This window comes from Ptychodera flava, chromosome 10 (genome assembly GCF_041260155.1).
Source record: "Ptychodera flava strain L36383 chromosome 10, AS_Pfla_20210202, whole genome shotgun sequence".
NCBI classification, from domain to species: Eukaryota; Metazoa; Hemichordata; class Enteropneusta; family Ptychoderidae; genus Ptychodera; species Ptychodera flava.
The window spans coordinates 33,346,396-33,366,848 of record NC_091937.1 but is presented as its reverse complement, the minus strand read 5'-3'; the positions used below and the strand labels follow the sequence as shown (position 1 = coordinate 33,366,848).

The 20,453-nt window shown below is 38.3% G+C and overlaps 2 protein-coding genes across 10 annotated transcripts in view; one reads left to right on the top strand and one right to left on the bottom strand.

Moving 5' to 3' along the window:
• The first annotated feature begins 17 nt into the window (after positions 1-17).
• Positions 18-11,936, top strand: LOC139142567 (acetyl-CoA acetyltransferase, mitochondrial-like). Its single transcript, XM_070712547.1, is given in 13 exon segments — positions 18-142; positions 4,988-5,026; positions 5,510-5,627; positions 6,191-6,286; positions 6,739-6,839; positions 7,074-7,137; positions 7,140-7,165; positions 7,488-7,640; positions 8,109-8,160; positions 8,607-8,813; positions 9,556-9,620; positions 10,216-10,373; positions 10,924-11,936. Coding segments are annotated over 13 exon segments (1,248 nt in total). The 5' UTR covers positions 18-94; the 3' UTR covers positions 11,045-11,936.
• Positions 11,937-13,636: 1,700 nt separating this feature from the next.
• LOC139142559 (ankyrin repeat domain-containing protein 6-like) overlaps positions 13,637-20,453 on the bottom strand; it is a 47,909-nt gene continuing 41,092 nt past the window's right edge. For all 9 annotated transcript variants that reach the window (XM_070712532.1, XM_070712530.1, XM_070712533.1 and 6 more), the window contains 2 exons: positions 17,474-19,306; positions 13,637-15,716 (listed from right to left, as the gene is read on the bottom strand). In XM_070712532.1, coding sequence (XP_070568633.1) covers positions 18,629-19,306 — 678 coding nt within the window. In that variant the 3' untranslated portion in view covers positions 13,637-15,716; positions 17,474-18,628. The remainder of the gene's footprint in view (positions 15,717-17,473; positions 19,307-20,453) is intronic.

Here is a 20,453-nt window from a genome sequence, read left to right as displayed (position 1 = left end):
AGTTACGTTCTGTCTGACAGCATCAATTTCCTGGTTCTTAATTTGCATAATTTACATATAACATTGCACAGTGCGCAGTCTCGGTGAGGTCATCATGGCGGCCAACATGAGGGGAATCCTGTGTTCGCAGTTTAAACGACAAGTAAGTTTTCGTTTGTTTCCAAAATATTCTGACTGTTCAGGTATTCTCTTAGTTTTATCTACGATTTGATTGTGATATTCAGAAACGCTTTCATTAGTATTTTTGCATGAAAGTGAGCTCGGAGACTGCGGCCGGTCACCACGCTCTCGCACTGCACAGGGACACTTAGCCCTACGAGTATGGCGAGAGTGTCCGGCTTTGGCTACGCCGCCTCGGAGGCGGCGTAGCCAAAGCCGGACACTCTCGCCATACTCGTAGGGCTAAGGGACAGTATGCAATCGTGATTTTGTCCACACTGGACCACAGTCACCTGTTTTCTAAAATTCCGCTCTGCACCTACGCGCCCCATAGACGTGAGTAAATATGCCTCAGGAGGCATATGAAAACAGGTGACTGTTTTATCCTGTCCTCAGTCAGATTGGTGACCTAGTTACTAAGTTAGTCATGACCTTAGAGCAGATGCATGTTGTGGTGTTGGCTGTCCAATACTAGTATATTTGGAGTTTTGGGGTGCTAAGCACAGTGATGCTGCAGCTCGAGGTTTTGCCTGGCGTTGTGAACTGCTTCCATATGCAGTCTGTAGACTTATGCGTAGTTCGTACGCGTACCGTCATGGAGTCTTTTCTTTAGGGATGGATCATTAGACCTTGGGAGGGGGTGGGGTGGTCACAATGAAATTGTGAAAATTTTTTTACTATTGTAAATTTCTGAAATTTTTTTTCCAATTGAGATTAGCTGTGCAATTTTTTTTTCAGAGTAAATTTTCAGATTTATAATTTTTTTTTCGTTCGTCGCTGTCTGAAGATAAAGAGGGCAAACATGTGGTGCCAAGCACCACAAGCGGCCACGCAAGCGGTCACTGGGAAGAGGTCAGGAGAGGGGTGTCCCCCTGCTGCTGTTGGAGCTTTTGAAAAATAGAGATTAAAATGGTGTTATTTGGTGGCACTTGGGGAGTATTTTTGCGGGGGGAGGTCAGGAGGGGGTGTTCCCCTCCTGCCGTTGGAGCTTTTGAAAAATAGAGATTAAAATGGTGTTATTTGGTGGCACTTGGGGAGTATTTTTGCGGGGGAGGTCAGGAGGGGGTGTCCCCCTCCTGCCATTGGAGCTTTTGAAAAATAGAGATTAAAATGGTGTTATTTGGTGGCACTTGGGGAGTATTTTTGCCGGGGTGTCCCCCTCCTGCCATTGGAGCTTTTGAAAAATAGAGATTAAAATGGTGTTATTTGGTGGCACTTGGGGAGTATTTTGCGGGGGAGGTCAGGAGAGGGGTTTCCCCCCTCTGCTGTTGGAGCTTTTGAAAAATAGAGATAAAAATGGTGTTATTTGGTGGCACTTTGGGAGCATTTTTTCGGATTACACATCTTCCTCTGAAACATGGTCTTCTTGCTCCTCAGTAGCTTCGTATAGTTTTGAAAATTGACTATTTTGGTTTCCTGGCTTCCCTTTCTACTGCGTGGTGAAATGCCTACATTCACCCCACCAAACATCATGCATATCTCATGATTTACAATTGATTTTGACAAGCTGAGAAGCTAAAATAAGCTAAATAATATAGTGAAATTTGCATATTTGTGTTTTTAGAGCAATTGTTGCCCTTTTTTGATCAAAACATCTATTTCTCTGTAGTAGCATGTCCAAATTGATTGGATGTGTATAGATGTCTTGAAATTTCAATATTTGTCTTTTTGAGCAATTTATGCCATTCATGGTCAAAAAATCTGTATTCTCTGAAAGGGCTTGTCCAATTTCTTTGAAATTTGCTACACAAAAACGATTAACCATGCAGATTTATTCAGTATTTGCTATCGAGAAACTTTCAAAGTTCAACCCTTTTATGTGTTTTTGTGTTGGGATTTGTTGGATAGATGGCATTCTACGTAGTGTATTGTTGAATGTTAAAACATGTGTTGCTGTTGTTATTTGAGGCTGTTTTTTGAGAAAAAAGAATTGAAAATGCCTTTTTAAAAGCAAAATAATACATAATGACTTGATATGTTGTTTTATCATTATTGACGTGTTTCTACTTGTTCACCCATTCTTGCATTCATCATTGTAATAAAATGCTGTGAAAAAAATGAAACTGATGTGGCCTGCATCTGTTTACCTTGATCTTATAAGGCAAATACAACTTTCTGTCTTGACAACCATACCATAGTTTCAATGTTTTACTAGTGTACCTGCTTGGTTTGTACGCAGGAAACAAGTAGAAAACAGGCTCTATAATTTCATAATTTTCAAGTGATCAGAATACAAAAGTCCTGAAAAGATAAGATAATCACAACTTCCAGTATAAGGATACAGTCACTCTAAATGTATAAATTAAAATTAAAAATGTGCCGGGAGGATGTATTAAAAATACAGAAAGTTGCTTACTGTCGGTAAAATCTAAAAAAAATTCAAAATTTTAAAGACTTTTGCAGATTTTTTTTTTACGCCTTTGTCTTCTTATTTATTTTTTTTTTATTTTGCAAACTAGTTTGAAGATTTTTTTCTTCCTAACTTTCTGCTCTGAAAATTTTTTTTTTTCTGTTTTTGACCACCCCCTCCCAAGATCTAATGGTCCGTCCCTTACCTCCATGTTTTATTAAAGTGTGCAAAATTTGCAGTCTTCTTTGACTATTACCATTTTTCATTCTGCACTCATGTTGAACAGTAATGTCACCATATACTCATCTGGTACATTGACTAGCAGTTAGTTCTTGAAAGCTGTATAGGAATGATGGAACAATAGTACACAGCTTGTAGGGCTACAGATTATAGGACAGTGACACTATTTAAAAGTGGTATAACCACTATGGGATGACGTCAACATTGCTACACTCATGACATATGCCCAGTAATTGTGGCACTGCCTAATAAAAAAATTAAAATGAATTTTCACATACTTCAAATCACTTCCACATTTTCCGACTGTATAGTTTTCACAATATTGAGCAAATGAAGACCAACACACACATTCTAGAGTAAGGGCTTGGTTAGTTTTTGTCATCGTGGCAATTATTCCATCTCATTCTTGGTAAGATGTCTCATATCTGACACTTTATATATCAAATTTGCTCTCATGTACAAACTGACCTGATAGCAATGGCCATATTCATCCCTTTTCAACATTGCAGTCACCAAAGACAGCACACTACGTAAGACAATTCAGCCTACGTTCAAATGCAAATAGCAATAGATATGACGGAAGCATACAAAACACTTGTATGCTTTCATTTGCATTGTACCTTTTGTACCAACCAAAAATCACACCATTGTTTGTGCAGATATTGTTAAAAGACGACACAAGACCTAATGACATGCCAAAGTTTGCTACTTAGGAGGTCGCCACTGATGTGTGACACTGGGAAGGCATGAACCAGACAAAGAAATGAGTTGTCAGTACGAGTGACAGTATATGCACCCTACATAAGACATTGACAGCTGATTTTATGCACTGTTGTAATTCATTCACTACGTCAACAACAGCAATTTCTGTGTTGTAATTTTTGTGACATCTTCAATGATTGTCATTCACATCTTTTACTATAGCTGTGAAATATTGCTTTTCATACATATTGAGTGATGTTTTTGCTAAGGTTAGGGAACATTGGTAAATGATTTGGGAACCCGGTAACATTTCTACTGTCCCTGATTGATTTCATAGATATACCAAGGGGAACCCCGTAAAATGACTGGGGAACTCCGGTAACATTTACCGGGGTACCGGCCTAACAAAAAACACTGTTGAGTGATGAACAACTTTTAGAAACCTTAGCTGCATTATGACAAAAAGTCAACACATATCCTTGGTACTGTGAAAAAGACAGCAAACATGACAAAATTTTATAAAAAATACCAGACACAAAGTATTCAGCATATATATAACACCCTCAACAACCATAGTTCTTGGAGAAACTGCAAACATAACAAATAATATGAAAGTATATGAGAACAATAATAAACCAGCAAAATAAATAAATGAAAAAAAACCAAAAAACTGAAATAAATGCTAGGCCATATACTGAATAAAAAACCCAAATGCCTAAATCAGTTTAAAGTCATTACAAATGAACAGCATAAATCAACCAGTTCCTGCATAGCTTTATCATCCTTATGTTTATAATGGAATATTTCAGCCCCCACTCTTAACTTGTTCTGGTGGCGAACAGGTTATAGGTAGTACTTCACTTGCGAAAGATGCAGAGTTCATGTCCCGGTAGGGGTACTGGTACATAGTAAATGAACAAATGAATAACTACTCTCTTGCTCCATTCTACAACAGGCATCAGGATGGCTAAGGAGAATATGGGATTGATTTAGGATGATACATTAAGAGAAAACAAAGTGAAGATTGGGACCCTTCTGTTCAATCATTCCATCCGAAGTTTCCAAGCCCCTATTGCTTGATCTTGCCCCAAAATAATTATTACCCCTTTTAGAGGAGTGTATACTTATGGAAATGAGGTCATAACCTTTGATCTAATTTCCGTAAGTACACACTCCTCTGACGTCATCACTTAGTGGTTCTACCATTTGTTAAAGTACTGCTGATTATGGCAAAGCACAGTCTTTGTGAAGGGACTGTTTGCAGAGTTTACATGCAGTTCTTATCCTGCCATGTTACCAGTACGTAGCTTTGGAAAGCATAGTGATCATGAGAAATAAATGGCAAAAATTAAAACTAGACAACAAATTTTCGATAGTCCAGAACTTGAGTGTTGTTATACATGTCTTTAGTCTTTTAACACCAAAATTTGAGTGTAAGCAGTTACATTATTGAGTGGTATTACATAAGTAATTGTTAGCAAACATGTCAGTCACTGTATTGTAACTTTTGTTTTTGATTTTGCTCTCTTTTTTAAGGTCGTAGGTCGAAGTTTCAGCACTGTTAGGGGATTGAATGTAAGTAGTAAAGACATACTACATAATGCACAATTTTAGGCAAATGAATTATTCTTGATTGATGATGATTTGTCAGTTGATTTGCATACTCAAACAATACTCATTGTGGTAGAATCTGCCTATTTGATGGATATTCGGACTCTCAAATTTTACCATTCACTTTTGATCTACCATTGGTTGGGGGTTTATTTTAAAGGCATCAGTGTCAGATTGTCTTGCCAGGAAATTTACTTACCAGATTACAATTTTATTGGAAAACAAAAGGCTATGACACCTTCGTAATCCTCTTACAGACTAGAGCAAACTCGATCCCTGGGATCGATTCCACTACCTTTAAGGCTCTTGGAGTAAGAAACATTTCCACTGTCAAAGCTTATCAAAAATCTTTTTCCCAACACAGGGATGGTGACAGTTTTGAATATGAAATACCAGTAAATGCTAACATAATCTGTGTCATGTGACTTGTAATTTTTGTCTCTCCAGGATGTAGTGATAGTGAGTGCTGTGAGGACACCCATTGGATCGTTCAGGTCCTCACTAGCAGCTGTGCCTGCACCGAGACTTGGTGCCGTTGCAATCAAAGGAGCCATTGATAAAGCAGGTACAGATAACCATGTCCAACTTGACCTTCAAATGTGAGAAAATCATATTTCTCTTTGCTCATGAAAAAATGTTTATGATAAATAGGGGGAAAATGTGTAACTAAGATAGAAGGTTTGTCAGTCACAATACGTTTAAAATTCTGTACCGGCTCATGTTTTGAAGTCAACAAGCAATGTTCAAGGAAAATTTTAGTCTGTCAATAAACAAAGTATCCAGTGTTTTACTGTGCCCGGATACGCCTCTTCCATGTTGGGTATATTTGTATTATGTTTGTCATCAGTCAACTATAACAGGAATTACTTTCCACAGCTTTCAGACTATACATCTCGCAACACTTTAAAATCATTACCTTTACCCCTCCCCAACCCCCCTCCCCCATCCAATGTGTGTGTGATAGAAGAGGGTGTGTTTTGCCTGAGAAATCAAAGGGTTAGACCTAATTGATGAGATCAAAGGATCACATCAGTGTGCCAGCATTGTAAGTAAGTTATTTAGTACAAATGTTATTAGTGTGTTTTATTCAGTTGTTGACAAATGTTATTTTGTTTTTGTTTTGAATAGGAATTGCAGCAGAAGAAGTGAATGAAGTGTACATGGGAAATGTAATCCAAGCTGGTGAAGGACAGGCACCAACCAGACAAGCAGCTCTTGGAGCTGGTAAGTTAGATAAAGCTAGGGTAATGGAAGAGAGACACAGCTATGGCAGAGTATGATGTCAATCAATAGATGTAAGCAAGATGGACTTCAAGACATATAATACAACTCCTGCCGAGAATCTATTTCCCGTTTGGTATGCATACAAAACTAAGTGCAGTACATTGGCATATATAGCAACATAGGTTTTATGATATAACACCAGTGCTGGAAATGTATTCTTTATAATACAGTCACTTGTGCAGTTTATTTACCATTTCACTGTGCCAAATAAAAGTCTTAAAATGACGTCCATATGATACTTTACCACCTCCATTCATGTAATTACCATACTGCGTGAATGTAAACTTGCTGTTGAACACGTTCTAACTCAACCACTGTACAGTCGTGGAGGTTCAGATGATTAGCCAAAACAAAATCTATTGACATGATGTTACTTCCATTGACTCATTTAGGTCTTCCATTAGCCACACCGTGTACAACAATCAATAAAGTATGTGCTTCTGGAATGAAGTCAGTCATGATGGCAGCACAGAGTCTGATGTGCGGACACCAGGTACAGTGCACTACTTAGAATACAGAGATGTCAAGTATGATATGTTGATCTCAAAGGGACAAATCTACTGCCTTTTAACATTACATCAGTCAAAATTTTCATACTAGTCAGTTAAGTAGACCCTCAAATAATTTGGCGTTTTGAACTTTGCCAAAAAAGTGGCAAACGAATGCCCATAGTCAATGAAAATGGGTTGCCTGTATCAAAAACCTCCTGTGGCCTGTCTTGTTTCAGGATGTAATGGTTGCTGGTGGTATGGAGAGCATGTCAAATGTACCATTCATGATGAACAGAGATGCCCAGCGTATGGTGGACATCAGTTGCAGGTATTTGCTCAGAACTTTCAAATTCTGTTCGTGCTGTAAATGAAAATGAGCAAAATCAATCATTTGAATGTTTGTGCATGATTAAAAGAAGGACAGATTTTTTTCAGAATGTCGCTGTGTTTAATTTGTAATTATGGAAACAATGAAATTTTTTTTTGTACTTGAAGGTGTTGAGTAAAGGTTATAAATTGGTACCTCAGATGAGAAATACACAAACTGCAAAAAGCTCTCATGAAATTGAGTTTTAAAGACTACAGTTTTTAAAATGTTTAAATTTTAGTGTTATTTTGTGCTAACCCAATCTCTGTTGACTTTTTTGTAGGATGGTATTGTAAAAGATGGCCTGACAGATGTTTACAACAAAATACACATGGGTAATTGTGCAGAGAACACAGCCAAAAATATGCAAATCGGTCGTGAAGAGCAGGACCAATATGCCATCAAATCTTACACCAACAGTAGAAAAGCAGCTGAGGTGAGTGGACAGTGAAATACTTGGGCACATCTCATATTATGCTAGCAATGGTTAACATGTGGTCATTTCATTGTGTGTGTGCGTGCGTACATGTATGCTTGTGTGTATGTGCTTGTGTGTATACATGCGTGTGATAGAATTGGAAACTAGGCTGGTCATGTTGATCGTTGCAGGAACTTTGACGTTGAACTTTGCCTGTCGAATGTGAACTGATTTCAGACATTCAAAGTTTCATAAAATGATCATAAATCTATCAGCAATTATCTTGATGTGTGGTAATTTATATAGCAGACACCTGGTAGAATCGATACGACAACTAAAGTACAACTATGTTTAGAGTTGGATCAGATGTAACTTGTGTTGTGCTATGTCTACTCTACAAGTATATGTGTGTTAGGTGCAGTACACCATTTTCCAAAGAAATACCACATCACTTAAAATCTGTATACTGTACAATTTTCAACACAGGCTGGTGTTTTTGGAAAAGAGATCGTTCCTGTCCATATAGCACAGAGGAGGGGTAAGTTTTGTTCATTGCTTATCCAAATAGATGTGTTTACTTTTCTTCACGGTATCCTCAATGACAACTTCATTATACTTCTTCTCTGTAGTTTAAAATTTGGGGTTGCCTTATGCCTATGAAGGCATTATGTACAAACATCAAAGGTATTCTCTCCAGGCTTATTCTTTGACTTTTAATCTGAGTAGGAGAGTGTGGGGAAATAAATTCTGGAGTGGAATCTTTTGTCAATCCTTGGCAGCCCCCCAACTGCAGTCTAAAGGTCCAATTTACCATAGGAAAGAATATGGTTTTACCACATTTCATGTAGCTTAGGTAATTTGATGGAGAAGTGAATTTAGGATTTGTAGTCTGTCCATAGAATGATAACTCTAACATAAGCAAACATCCCGGGTGAAAATCTTCTCACTTAACATCCATGAAATTCTTGACTGTCTCTGAAACAGGTCCAGAAGTTGTCGTCTCCGAAGATGAAGAGTACAAAAAAGTCAACTTTGATAAGTTTGCTTCCCTGAAGACAGTGTTTCAAAGGGAAGGTGGCACTGTCACGGCAGCTAATGCCAGCACGCTGAACGATGGCGCTGCAGCTATGGTGTTGATGACTGCAGAAGCAGCTGAAAGACTTGGAGTCAAGCCATTGGCTAGGATTCTGGGTAAGACTTAAACAATTCGTTGAACTCCCCTCCAGCAAATGTGTAGTCTAGATAGACATTAAAAGTTTGTAGTACTTGTTTAAAACATTTTGCCTTTGAGATTAAGCCAACGGCATACTGTTGGAATTTTAAAATCTTTTTGTATTACATCATTGCTACAGTCGCGCCATTGTAAAGGTAGTATACACCTTGAAATTGAAAGATTAAACCTTTGCTCAAACTTTGCTCAAACAAACTTTCAACCATTCCCTTTCAAAATAAAAAAAAATCAGGGGTCATTGTGCCCATTTTGGTACAAGAGAGATAAATTACCCAATATTTAACGATATTTGAAATTCAAAGTGGTCACCATCCCTGTGTTATCTCTTCTGGGAGAAATAAAATTCCAGATATTCATAAAACGAAGCTGGTGAGAATTTGATTCATCCCATAAGCTTCAAATTAAGCCAAACAAGTGGTAGGCCAAAAGAATATTGTAAATGTTTGAGAGTCTGGCTATCTGTCCCCAAGGTGCATTATAGTTTTCGTAAAACTTCTAAACAAAGTGCATTCTGAGAGGTATCTGGAATGACAATTAGAAAGTGATTTGTTTGTGTCTTTGAATAGAGTTCAGAGTGATTGAAATATTCCTTGTCTCTCATATCTGTGTGGTACTATTATACTGCTCACCCAGACCTGTTTTCTGATGTACTGAAAACTTCTTCATGTAAAATATTTATTCATGGAATGAATGGATTTTCAGGTTTTGCTGATGCCGCTATTGCTCCAATTGACTTCCCTACGGCTCCTGCAGTAGCCATGCCAAAGGTAAGAACTGGTCAGCAAGTCAACCAAGTAACTTAGACACAGACTAGAAGTTAGTTTGCCATTTATCGTTTAACAGTATAACAAAAATGTTTAACATTTTGGCTTTCTACTAGTTGATGAGAGACAAGGTTAGATGTGTACATAGTCACATTGAAGGAGATAGCACTGTTCAATATTTGTGTTCAGCTACAACTTCAAGTTGAGGGACAAGCTGAAATATATACTCCCATACTGGAATGGCTCCAATCCTGATTGTAGCTGTATTACTAATACAGCATTGCCTGTGCAACATCAATTAGTGCAAAGAGAAATTTTGACAAATATAGTCTTTTTGCTTGTGTGTTCAGTGTCATGCTTCAGTTGTAATTGGATCTTCCCTCGTAATTTTTATTGCTTCAATCACAACGTCAATGATAGCGAATTTCCGATTCTTTCATTCCTGTAACATGAAATTCTAAGCCTTTAAAAAATTGTATTATTATTTATGCATACTAGTAATGGAACTTTGACCTCATTATGAATTGACTATTATTTTGAGAAGACCAAATAGCTTTCAAGTCTGTTTGAACTCTGATTTATAAATTGTATTTTGTAGGCATTGAAGCAGGCAGGAGTGAAACAGGATGATATCACCATGTTTGAAATCAATGAAGCTTTCTCTGTTGTTGTGTTGGCCAATGTCAAGATGCTTGACATTGACCCAGAAAAGGTCAATGTCAACGGGGGCGCTGTGAGCATTGGACATCCGATTGGGTAAGTGTTTGCCAATGGACTGAGCATGTCTAATTGCAGTCGATGTTTGCTGAGAGAGTGTTCACTGCCCCTGAAATGTATATTTGCTTCAGGACTTTAAAACTTTGTCACTTCAGAGAGAAATGTTTGCCAATACAAGCGATTGCAAATTTTCAGTAATACATGCCGAGTTGAAAAACTCATGATACATGCATTACTGTATATGTATATTACACTAAAAGTGTTGACATTTGGAGACTTTTTTGCTGATTAGAATTGCTCATGATATGTCACAGATACACGAGCTTCGAAACTTTAATTTTATTCAATTCAAAGTAAAACATTACTGTAATATTATGTCATTGGTATTTGGTGTCGGGTCATGTTCTCATTGTTGGCAGTCTGCAACCTTCTGAACATTGCGGACAGCGCCCTCTAGAGGCGAGCACAACACATATAGAATGATGTACTCATGGTACAAAGAAGTATGCCATACACTCTGATTGTAATTGTGACAAGAGTGTATACATTTTGTAACCACCTTTGTACATGTCTTCTTTTTCCTTTGCAGTATGTCAGGGGCAAGAATCACTGGTCACATGGTTCACAACTTGAAGCAAGGAGAAAAAGGACTGGCTGGCATATGCAATGGTGGTGGCGGAGCTTCTGCTATTGTTATTGAGAAGTTGTAAAAACTGTGAAGAAGATAGCTCATTCAACCCCCAAGAGAATGGAACACCCCTATGAACTTACTACTCTGTTAAATGATACATTCCGCTCAGAGTGTATCAACCTGTGTGACTTTGACCTATTTGGCAATCATAAAACTTTGAAGGAACAGTATTAAAGAACTAATATTTTCAGTCAATAGTTTACATACTCGCTGAGTGAGGTCAAATATAGGACATCCGGTGTTATCTTTGACTCAGAGGGTTGCCTTTAGTGGAAGGTGTAATGAGCTGGTGAAGGTGTGTGGAGTAACTTCATAGATATGTGATCTACCAACACAATTACGAAAGTTGATAGTACAAGTATTTAACACCTTACGCTGATAAAGATTGTAAGTGTAGACAGAAGTATACATGCTCCAGGCATTTGACACAGAAAACTGAATAGATAGTCTTATTTGTAAAATCACAAGGTGGCAAATTCAGTCTTAACAATAGCCACAAAAACTGTACTACCAATTCATAGCACTTATACTGCAGCTAAAGTTGGATAATTTATGATCTTTTCTAACATATCTCTGTGAGAACCAAAGACGACACAAAAAAAAACAGCAACTGTACCATCAAGTATGCCATTGTTATTGATTTATGCAGTGATTTGTAATGTATATACAATATTATTTAGAATTTCAGGTTTTCTCAAACTCCATGTGTATTTCTTCTACAGCAGAGATCACTGGCTACTGCTGGCAACAACGAATGGTTTATGTGCATGATCAAAACAAATTCTTGTTGGGAAAAAAAAAAAGCCTGTCTGTAAACTTTTTATACATTGACATACCCCAAGCAAATATTCACCAATCCAGTGTGCTGTTGTGGAACTTGAACAATAAAAATTGTCAATATTTAAAGGAAACTGTCTTTTTCTCTGATTCATCATGTACCTGTCATCATGGCTGGGGAAACTGAAAACTAATTCAATTAATCTCTTCCACCTGTTATAGACCATTTAAATACCATGCTCTGTCTGTTGCATTTTAATTGGTCGAGCTGAACCATGTGACCCGACCACAAATACACAGTAATGGTTTGTTTATGTGATCTTGATTATGAATAATATCGTAAACATCTTAACTTTTCAGCTAAAACGTAAATTGTAATTTGTACAAAGATCATAATCAATCAAAAAATTAAAATGGAACACTTGTGGACCAAGTTTAGACTTATTTTTTTGAAAAGTCCCCGCAAAAATTTTACAGCGTGCGCACTACTCACTGACAAGTTCTGGGGCCCCATTGTCATTCACGTGGGAAATTTTCGTAAATTTTGAAGTTTTTAGGGGTTTGTTGATAATATATTTGAAATAGACCGCATGACCATTAACGTTTATTTATGGGTGCGGGCAAAGAAGCCAAAATTAACAGGTCTCAGTACGCCTCGCCTGTTAATTTTTGGCTTTCCTCTCGCCCGCGCCCATATAAAAACGTGAATGGTCAGCACGTCGCCCGTTATTTCCATAACATACATGTTAACCCTTGACATTTAATGTGGAATTTCAAACCTCTCAGGAGTACAGTGAAACATTTACTCAACTGATTGCTTATGACTAAGAAAATGGATTTTCAAACTATAGCTGGGCATCAGATCCTAAGAATACCAATTCGTTTTATTTCATCCACCATTATAGTCAAACAGTATCAATGAAATTGTTCTGAATAAACGCCAAATGATAACCTGCATGGACAATTTGAGAAGTACCGGTAGGACTGAATGCATTATATCTTAGTTTTGAATCTCACAGAATTTTTGCTCAAATCCACTTCTTTTTTGTTTAAATAGTAATAAGCTGTCAAAAAGTGCAAATCGACCAGTGATGTATACAAGGGAGAATACACTCCGCTGCAACAACAATGATGATGTTGAGTATTAATTTGGGCATCCCCTGTCATGATGTGCTGTAGATTTTCACTGTACATCACTGCATATGAATAACAAGAACTATGGTATTATTGACAACAAGTTACACATTCACTAATTTTAATTTTCACAATGACAACAGATTGACGATAAATAGATATGAGCCAAAGTTTCTGTGGTTTTCAATACTAATTTTTGTGTCATCTTGAGGTATCACATATTGGGCGTTGAGGGCGCTCTCCATAACCAAGCGAAATTGATTGCATAGTATCTTGATGTGGAAAATCAGACATTGCAACTTCGTTACAATGAAAATTTGCAGAGTCATAAAGCACCAATTCCAGATAATTAAAACCGCAGGATGTGAGATGGCACAATTTAGATGGTGTATGAATAATGCATTGCTCAGGTTTGAGGGACCCTCTGTTGTCCCGTGCAACTCCACTGTTGTCTTTGGCAAAGTTAGACCATATGATTGGTATACGGGTATGAGACAGTGAAAGTGTTGACCACACTGTCAATTATTACATCATGGAAACCCAAGTACATAATATTTCTCATTGTGAAAGGCATTGAGAGTTGGTGACACTCTATCCAAAGATGTGGATTTCTCTTGTCAACTTTACTGTCAGTCATCAAAGGGTGCCAGTATCACACACTGAACACAACCAAACAAAAAAGTTACAAATAACACTGGAATAAGTTTGCAATAGTTGAAAATAAACTTTTAATTTTTCTTAAAAAATACAAAAACCAATGGAATGGTAATTTGTCAGAAAAATTTGGTAAAATGTGACATTTCTTTACGGAAGGCACAGTTTGGTAAAATGTTTCAAGGAAGAATAAGGTCTTTCATGATTTCTAAAAACGCTGTAAAAATGGTAGTTTCTGAAAACACCATGTTAAATTCATTTTTACAAAATATTACAACTTCTGACAAACATTACTACATACATTATTATTATTTTCAGAGTGTACCTAGTTACTATCCTCAGTTACAAGGTCATTGTATTATCTATAGACATGTCACTATGCCAGAGAACACATCTAAACCCACATATCCCAATGGAAAACTACATAGTCTGATGCTTACTCTGTTCATAACCCAGCAAAAACTATATGTGTTTTGCTGCAAAGAGTCCAACCATCATCACAATTGTTATGAATATGCACATGTGAAGTCCCACCTGGCTTTTCAGCGACACTCGTTTCTTCAACAGCGGCCTTTCAAGCAGAAAATGTTCCTGATCAATAATATTCCTGATCTTGATAATTTTGTTATGATTGGTTTATGACAAGGGAAAGCACAATCAATGACTGATAATCTTGTGTGCTTATTTCCTAATTTTGTTTCAATTACTCAACAAATTATGCTACAGTGCATGAATGGTGTTGTCCCGCATATTGTTTATTACAATAGAATGGGCTGTTCCATCTTAGAGTTTAAACTTGTTACTACCAGACACCCTAGTATATCACCCATTACTTTCCCCTTTCCCAATACAACAATCACATACCAGTGAAAAAATTCACATTCAGTGCCAGTTTGGATGGAACACTGGTGTCTGCCAGCACATATGTAGGTGTGTGTGTGTGTGTGTGTTGGAGAACAAGTGGGAGACAAGTGTATATTGTTCGCCTACTAAGACTTGGAAATTTTGCATAGGTCATGCCACACCTCGTTAAAAAATTACAGAGTCAGCTACAATAATGGGGAAATGACACAAGTAATGTTCTGTGTGTATCAGGGCTTTATAAGCTACAACCCCAAAAAGAGAACCATAGCACTCTTGATACTGACACCATTAACACCGGCAGTTTACTTTTTGTCGGCCTCAGAGCAAATCCCATGACCTCAGTTAACATACATGGCTGGCTATTCACTAGCTAAGCTACATCTTCTGAACCTACGATAAACATTTCATGTTTTTCAGTTCTACTCCCAGTAGTTAGATTATGTACATAATCTGTTCTGAAAACAGCTACAGTCATTGCAGTGGCAAGTCCATTCAAAGCATGGATGTCTGGTTTTTTGTGTTCCACAAACACTGGAAGAAATTGTTCCTAAAAAGTCTGTTTTATTAACTTAAGGCATTATATGCAACCAAGTCTTGTGCATATAATTATTGTTAAAACTTCCTGTGATACATTTTCCGACTAAAAAATAGAAAAATAACATCTTTGAACAGTTGTATAACAGGAAGTTGACATGTCATAAATAACTTGTGAAAGAACAGACTTTCATAAATAATTGTAGTTGCAATAACTTATCCCACGCATTTTATAATAGACTAAACTCTTAGTTTACAAAGCAAGCTGGAAATATTGTACTGCAAAAATGTACACCATGGTCAAGAAGCTTTATTCCAAAAATATTTCTGCAATTGGTTATTATGGTTTACACCTAATGCAGCTGTACTGCTACAAAAACTTCTTCAAAAATATACAGATTACACTACCTTCTGTTTGTACCTTATTACTGCAATATCAGGTTCAGAAATGAGCATTTTAACAAAGTTAGAGGAGCTTAATAATGTAGCAGTTTTAATACTAATTTCCAGCAGGTTAGGGACATGAGGGAAAGCAGTATGCAGATATCTGAGAGTTCATTGGTTGAAAGCAAGAACCAAATTATAATATATGCTAATTGGTAAGATCCCCCTAGATTGGTAAAAAAAATTCACAGAAAGAGTACAGATTTTTCAGGCCCTTGTGTATTGCTTGTAGGCAGTACTTCTGCTTGTCTCATGACCATCTCATATCTTTCATAATACTGCATCTGTCAATCAACAAAAGTTAACACCATTCAGTTAGTTTAAGCGGCATACAGATTTCAAATTTTCCCTTGCATGCCTTGAATAGTCAGTTGAATTAGTTTCAAATATATGAACTGACTTCATTCAATTTAGTAAGTTTGTTATTTGTGTGAAATAGGGCAGTTTTCTTTTCCTAATGGTACTGCATTCAGATTCCTGCTAATAATAAACACACCATCTGACAAAAACTATGAAGTGCCATTGTTTTGCTTCAGTGGCGACATTTCCTGACTACGCAAAATTTGCTTATTTCAGAGGAGCTTGATGTTTTTCCTTTCATCACATGCAAGCAAGACCAGCAGATGCAGAGATCAACAGAGAAACCACACAGCTAGCTAGGTCAATACTTTACTACAGATTTCAATCTACTCTATAAGTGTAATAAACATCTGTTTGCAAAAAGAAAGATATTAGATATCAAAGATTAGGCTACCGATTTTCAGCAACCATTTATTTGCTATTCAAGGTAGGCTTTTCCTTAGCGGAACAAAAGATAAACAGTGGCAAGTATGTCAAACGTCTCTTTAATTTAATGGAAAATTAAGTTTTATTTGATCAAGGTTATTGATGCGTTAGTACATCCACAAGTTGGGAAAGATCATGAGTATTATCATCAACTGACGATGATTATGAAGTTAGTCCATCCTTTGCGATTATTAAAAGTGAATTATTCCTATTGTTATGACAAACAACTTGGAACACACTATTAGTATTTTAGGGGGGATGAGACCTGTCCTACATACAATGACCCTGTCTCAAATGTTAGTGAATCATGGCATTTCCTATTTCTTACATTCAGTGACATATCAGCATCATCAATCAAATCCATTCCATTTGTGATGCAGGGGAACAGCTTGCTGTGTGAGGGGCCCTGTTGCCATTGCATAAATGGTAGGTTAAAGTTGAAAGGTCAACGATGTATGTAAAATTGTCCGGTCAAATTCTGCACCTGAATCTAGATCACATATCTCTTCCTGTCATCTTACAAATATCTTTGTTTTAGAAGAAGAATTTCATTTATTAGAAAACTGATCAGCATTGTTTTCAGGACTAGCTGACATAACATATTCATTTGATATTGTTCATGTTTTCAATTTGAATTCAAAATTCTTGATAGCAGATTTAGTCAAACGCAACTTCTTCATTCAGTAATGAGACTGGACATGAAAACTGAGAAAATGGTGGCCATAGGTAGCAGAATGGCATCCATGCACTACAAAAAGGGCAGAAAAATTCTGCATTACATACAGAAAGCTAGAGATCTATAATTCAGTGTGGAAAGTAGACAATAACAAAACAAGAACCCGTACAAGATTGAGAATGTTAGTACAGACTTTGTTAGTTGACTGAAAAATGAGCAAGCATGGAACAAGTTGTGAGTTACAGAACAGGTTGCACAGTCGAGATTTATCAAGTCTTTGCATGCAAAATACTAAACATGCTGTTCACACAGAGATTTGCTCTTCAGGGTCGTCTGTGTCGTCAGCAGGCCCTTTCAGCTGTTCTATTTTCGATTCTAATTCAACTAGCTTTGTTTTCATTTCCCGCTGTTTGAGGAAACTTTTTGCTCCGCTTGTTTTTGCACATCCTGAATGCGTCTCTCGTACCACCTTTCCATCTGGTTTGATACGTGTCGAAGAAATGCTGCGTCACGGTGACGGGGTCAAAACTAGTATCGCTACTGTCGTGCTATATTGTCGCGAGTGCGCATGTGACTTACAGTGTGGGTCTCCATTCTGCCGTGGCTTATCCGTGATGTTTGGCACGACTTGTTCTGCGGGGCTCTTCGGTGCAATCTTGACGTCGCTCTTGGAATGTGGCTTCCCACTGGCAGTAAACAAGTTTCCATCCTGTGAGTTTTGAGATGATCTAACTTCAAACGATGACAACGGCCGACCTCTATTCTGCGGTGGCGAGTACATTGAATTGGACATATTTTGAGAGCCGAATGTCTGCAAGGGCTGGCGATTAAAAGATTGCACAGAGTCGTCATCTTCTAACAGTGCCATGGCCAGGGAGGAGTCTATTGGATCCCTGCGGGAACGTGAGCTGGTACTGGTCGATACAGAATCCGAGCTGTCTCGGTCACGGTCGCGACTTATTCCTGATACACTGCCGTTGCCACGAGGTGTGCCAGAGTCGGGGCTGGAAGCTAAAGTGCTCGGAGATTCTTGAGCTGGTGCCGAGGAATTTGCAAGTGAGGTATTAACAGTGATTGGTGACACGTTTATCATCTGAGGACTTTGAGAGTCGTTTGGAGTCCTAAGCACTGAGTAAGAGGCAGCTGGGCTACGTGGTGCTGCGTTGGGATTAAATCGTGCGGTACTCCCAGAATAGGGCGCTGCTGTAGGTCTTGCATGTGCTGCAGAATTAGTATATTGCATCCTGGAATTAACATGAGGCGGTTGGGACTGATTGTGTCCTTGCAATTTGCCATTTGATTGAGTGGCCCAACTTGATCCAGAGTTCCCATGCATTCCATTCGGTCTTGAATTATCTGTCTTTGAATTCCCCTGTAATTCATATGTTCTGGATAGTTCGTTTGAGAGCTTCCCTGTCCTTTTTGTGAAGGGTTTCCTACACTCTCATACACATGTCGAGCGGCATTTGTTCCTCTTGAATTTGATGAACTTTGTTTAAGCCTTCCCTCTCCTTCTGTAGTGGGATTTTGCTCTGGCGCTGGATTTGGTGCCGGAATGGAGGAGACCTGCAAGAGATGTGGATTTCCGACTGTCTCTCCCCATTTTTGCCCAGTGTTCGTTTTGGAATGGCACCGGTAGTGGAAGAAGTAACAGCGGTACTTGGGAATTGGAAGGATAACTTACGGTCCTAGGAGGAGGGAGAGGCTTTGGAGGTTTCGGGGGTTTGGGCGGCTTTACTGGCTTTCCTGATCTGAGTCCTGGCTCTTTTCCGTGGCAGTATTTTCCGATTCCTCCTGGAGCACATACGGGTCGTTGGTACTCTCAATGGGTTTGGTCTTTGCATAGCGCACCTCTTGTAGAGTTCTAGTGGCAGTAATTTTATCTGGCAGTTTGCCACCGGGTCTCTGATTAGTGGAATCACCCTGCCGCTCGTATGAAGTGTCATTCTGACTCGAGGGCAGACGCCCTTCTGACTTTGACCGCAGCAGGCTGGCCCCTGGTTCGTCAAAGTCATCAGGGTCCTCACGTCCATGATCACTTCCAAGGTCGATTCCAAAGTCGTCACCGTATTTCCTCTCAAAGTGTCTGAAGCGGTCCTCAAACCAGCCTTTAAGTTCCCGCCTGAGGGCGTTGATTCTGACGGTGCTCCGTCGTTCAAATTCAGCCTGTTCCTTCTGAGCACGCCTGTCAATACGATGCAGGCATTCTGTCCTTTCAGTGGCTATCCTTTCCTTACACAGCTGGTCTAGACAGCTTGACTGGTGTGCCATCTTTTTATCAAAATATTTCATCTTATCTTCCATCATCTGAGTTGTGGATTCAATGTCGTACATGAATTTCTCCTTTGTGGCTTCCAACTGATTTTCCAGTCTCCTGACGTACGGCATGCAGTTGCAGTTTGAGATTGGTCTCTGCAAGACAAAACAGAAAAAAATCCTTCAATTGATCAAAAGTATGAAACATAGTAGAAAATTTATAACAGCAATTCACAACAGACTATCCAATCTGCTGTTTCTTATGTACAGGAGGTGGAACACAGTCCATTTATGGGATTGAGCCCTTATTGCTACATGTATTTAGTGTTTCACACTTTCACCCTGTTTCCCCGTCTAGCAATCCAGCTTCATCACGGACAACATTAGAGTTGGGCCGAACCATGTTGGTGAATGTGGGAAGTGAAAACCGTCACATCTTGATAGTGGTAGAATTGTTAATGATTAAAATTTCCTTTAAAAACTGACTATCCTTGGTTTGAAATTTGATGACGATAGCATTCTAACACCATTTTGTTTATCAAAGAATATGTACTCTGACTCTGCAAATACTTTACAATGATGCAATAAAGCACTGTAGCTGTGGAATCAGTTTTTAACATGACCAATGTCTGTCTACAAAGCTTAAAAGACATTAATGCCATCTGTGCAGTTTACAGCATTCAGAGTACAGTAGACTGACACCGCTTGTTTTGAAAATAACTATTCTTAGCTGCCGACCTGTTTTTGTTCTATGTGTGATGTGTTCTTCAATGGCGCACTTTATAAATAGTAACAATAGTAACATCATTAATGGCCGCACTATAAAAAACTGGTCTGTTACATATACGACTATAGTCACAATTATTTTTGGCCTCTAAAACCAACACAGAAGTTCCACCAGGATACAGTTACCCAGTCATAAACTTTTGCCAATCTTTCCCGGAATTTTTTTTTTTGCCACTGAGCTGACTGCTACAGTCTACAAGGGCTACAATTTGCATGACGAATTGTCGTTCCCTGATTTACATAAACGTAGGACACTTTGTTGTGAGTCAGCACATTATAGTAGAGTTAGGCATATAAAAGCAAGGCTCCTAGCTTAGTTAGGCATCATCAGTACAGCCACAGCAAAACAAACAGTCAATACAGTGTATGTGACTACACGTATAATTAAACGGAGTTCACCCAAGTGCAGTATCAATATTGGATGAGCTTCTCGACATAGAATTAAGTGTTATTGATTTTCTGATTTCTTGATGTCTGTTTACTCAACCTGACAATGCAAATGGGTTTTCACATGTAA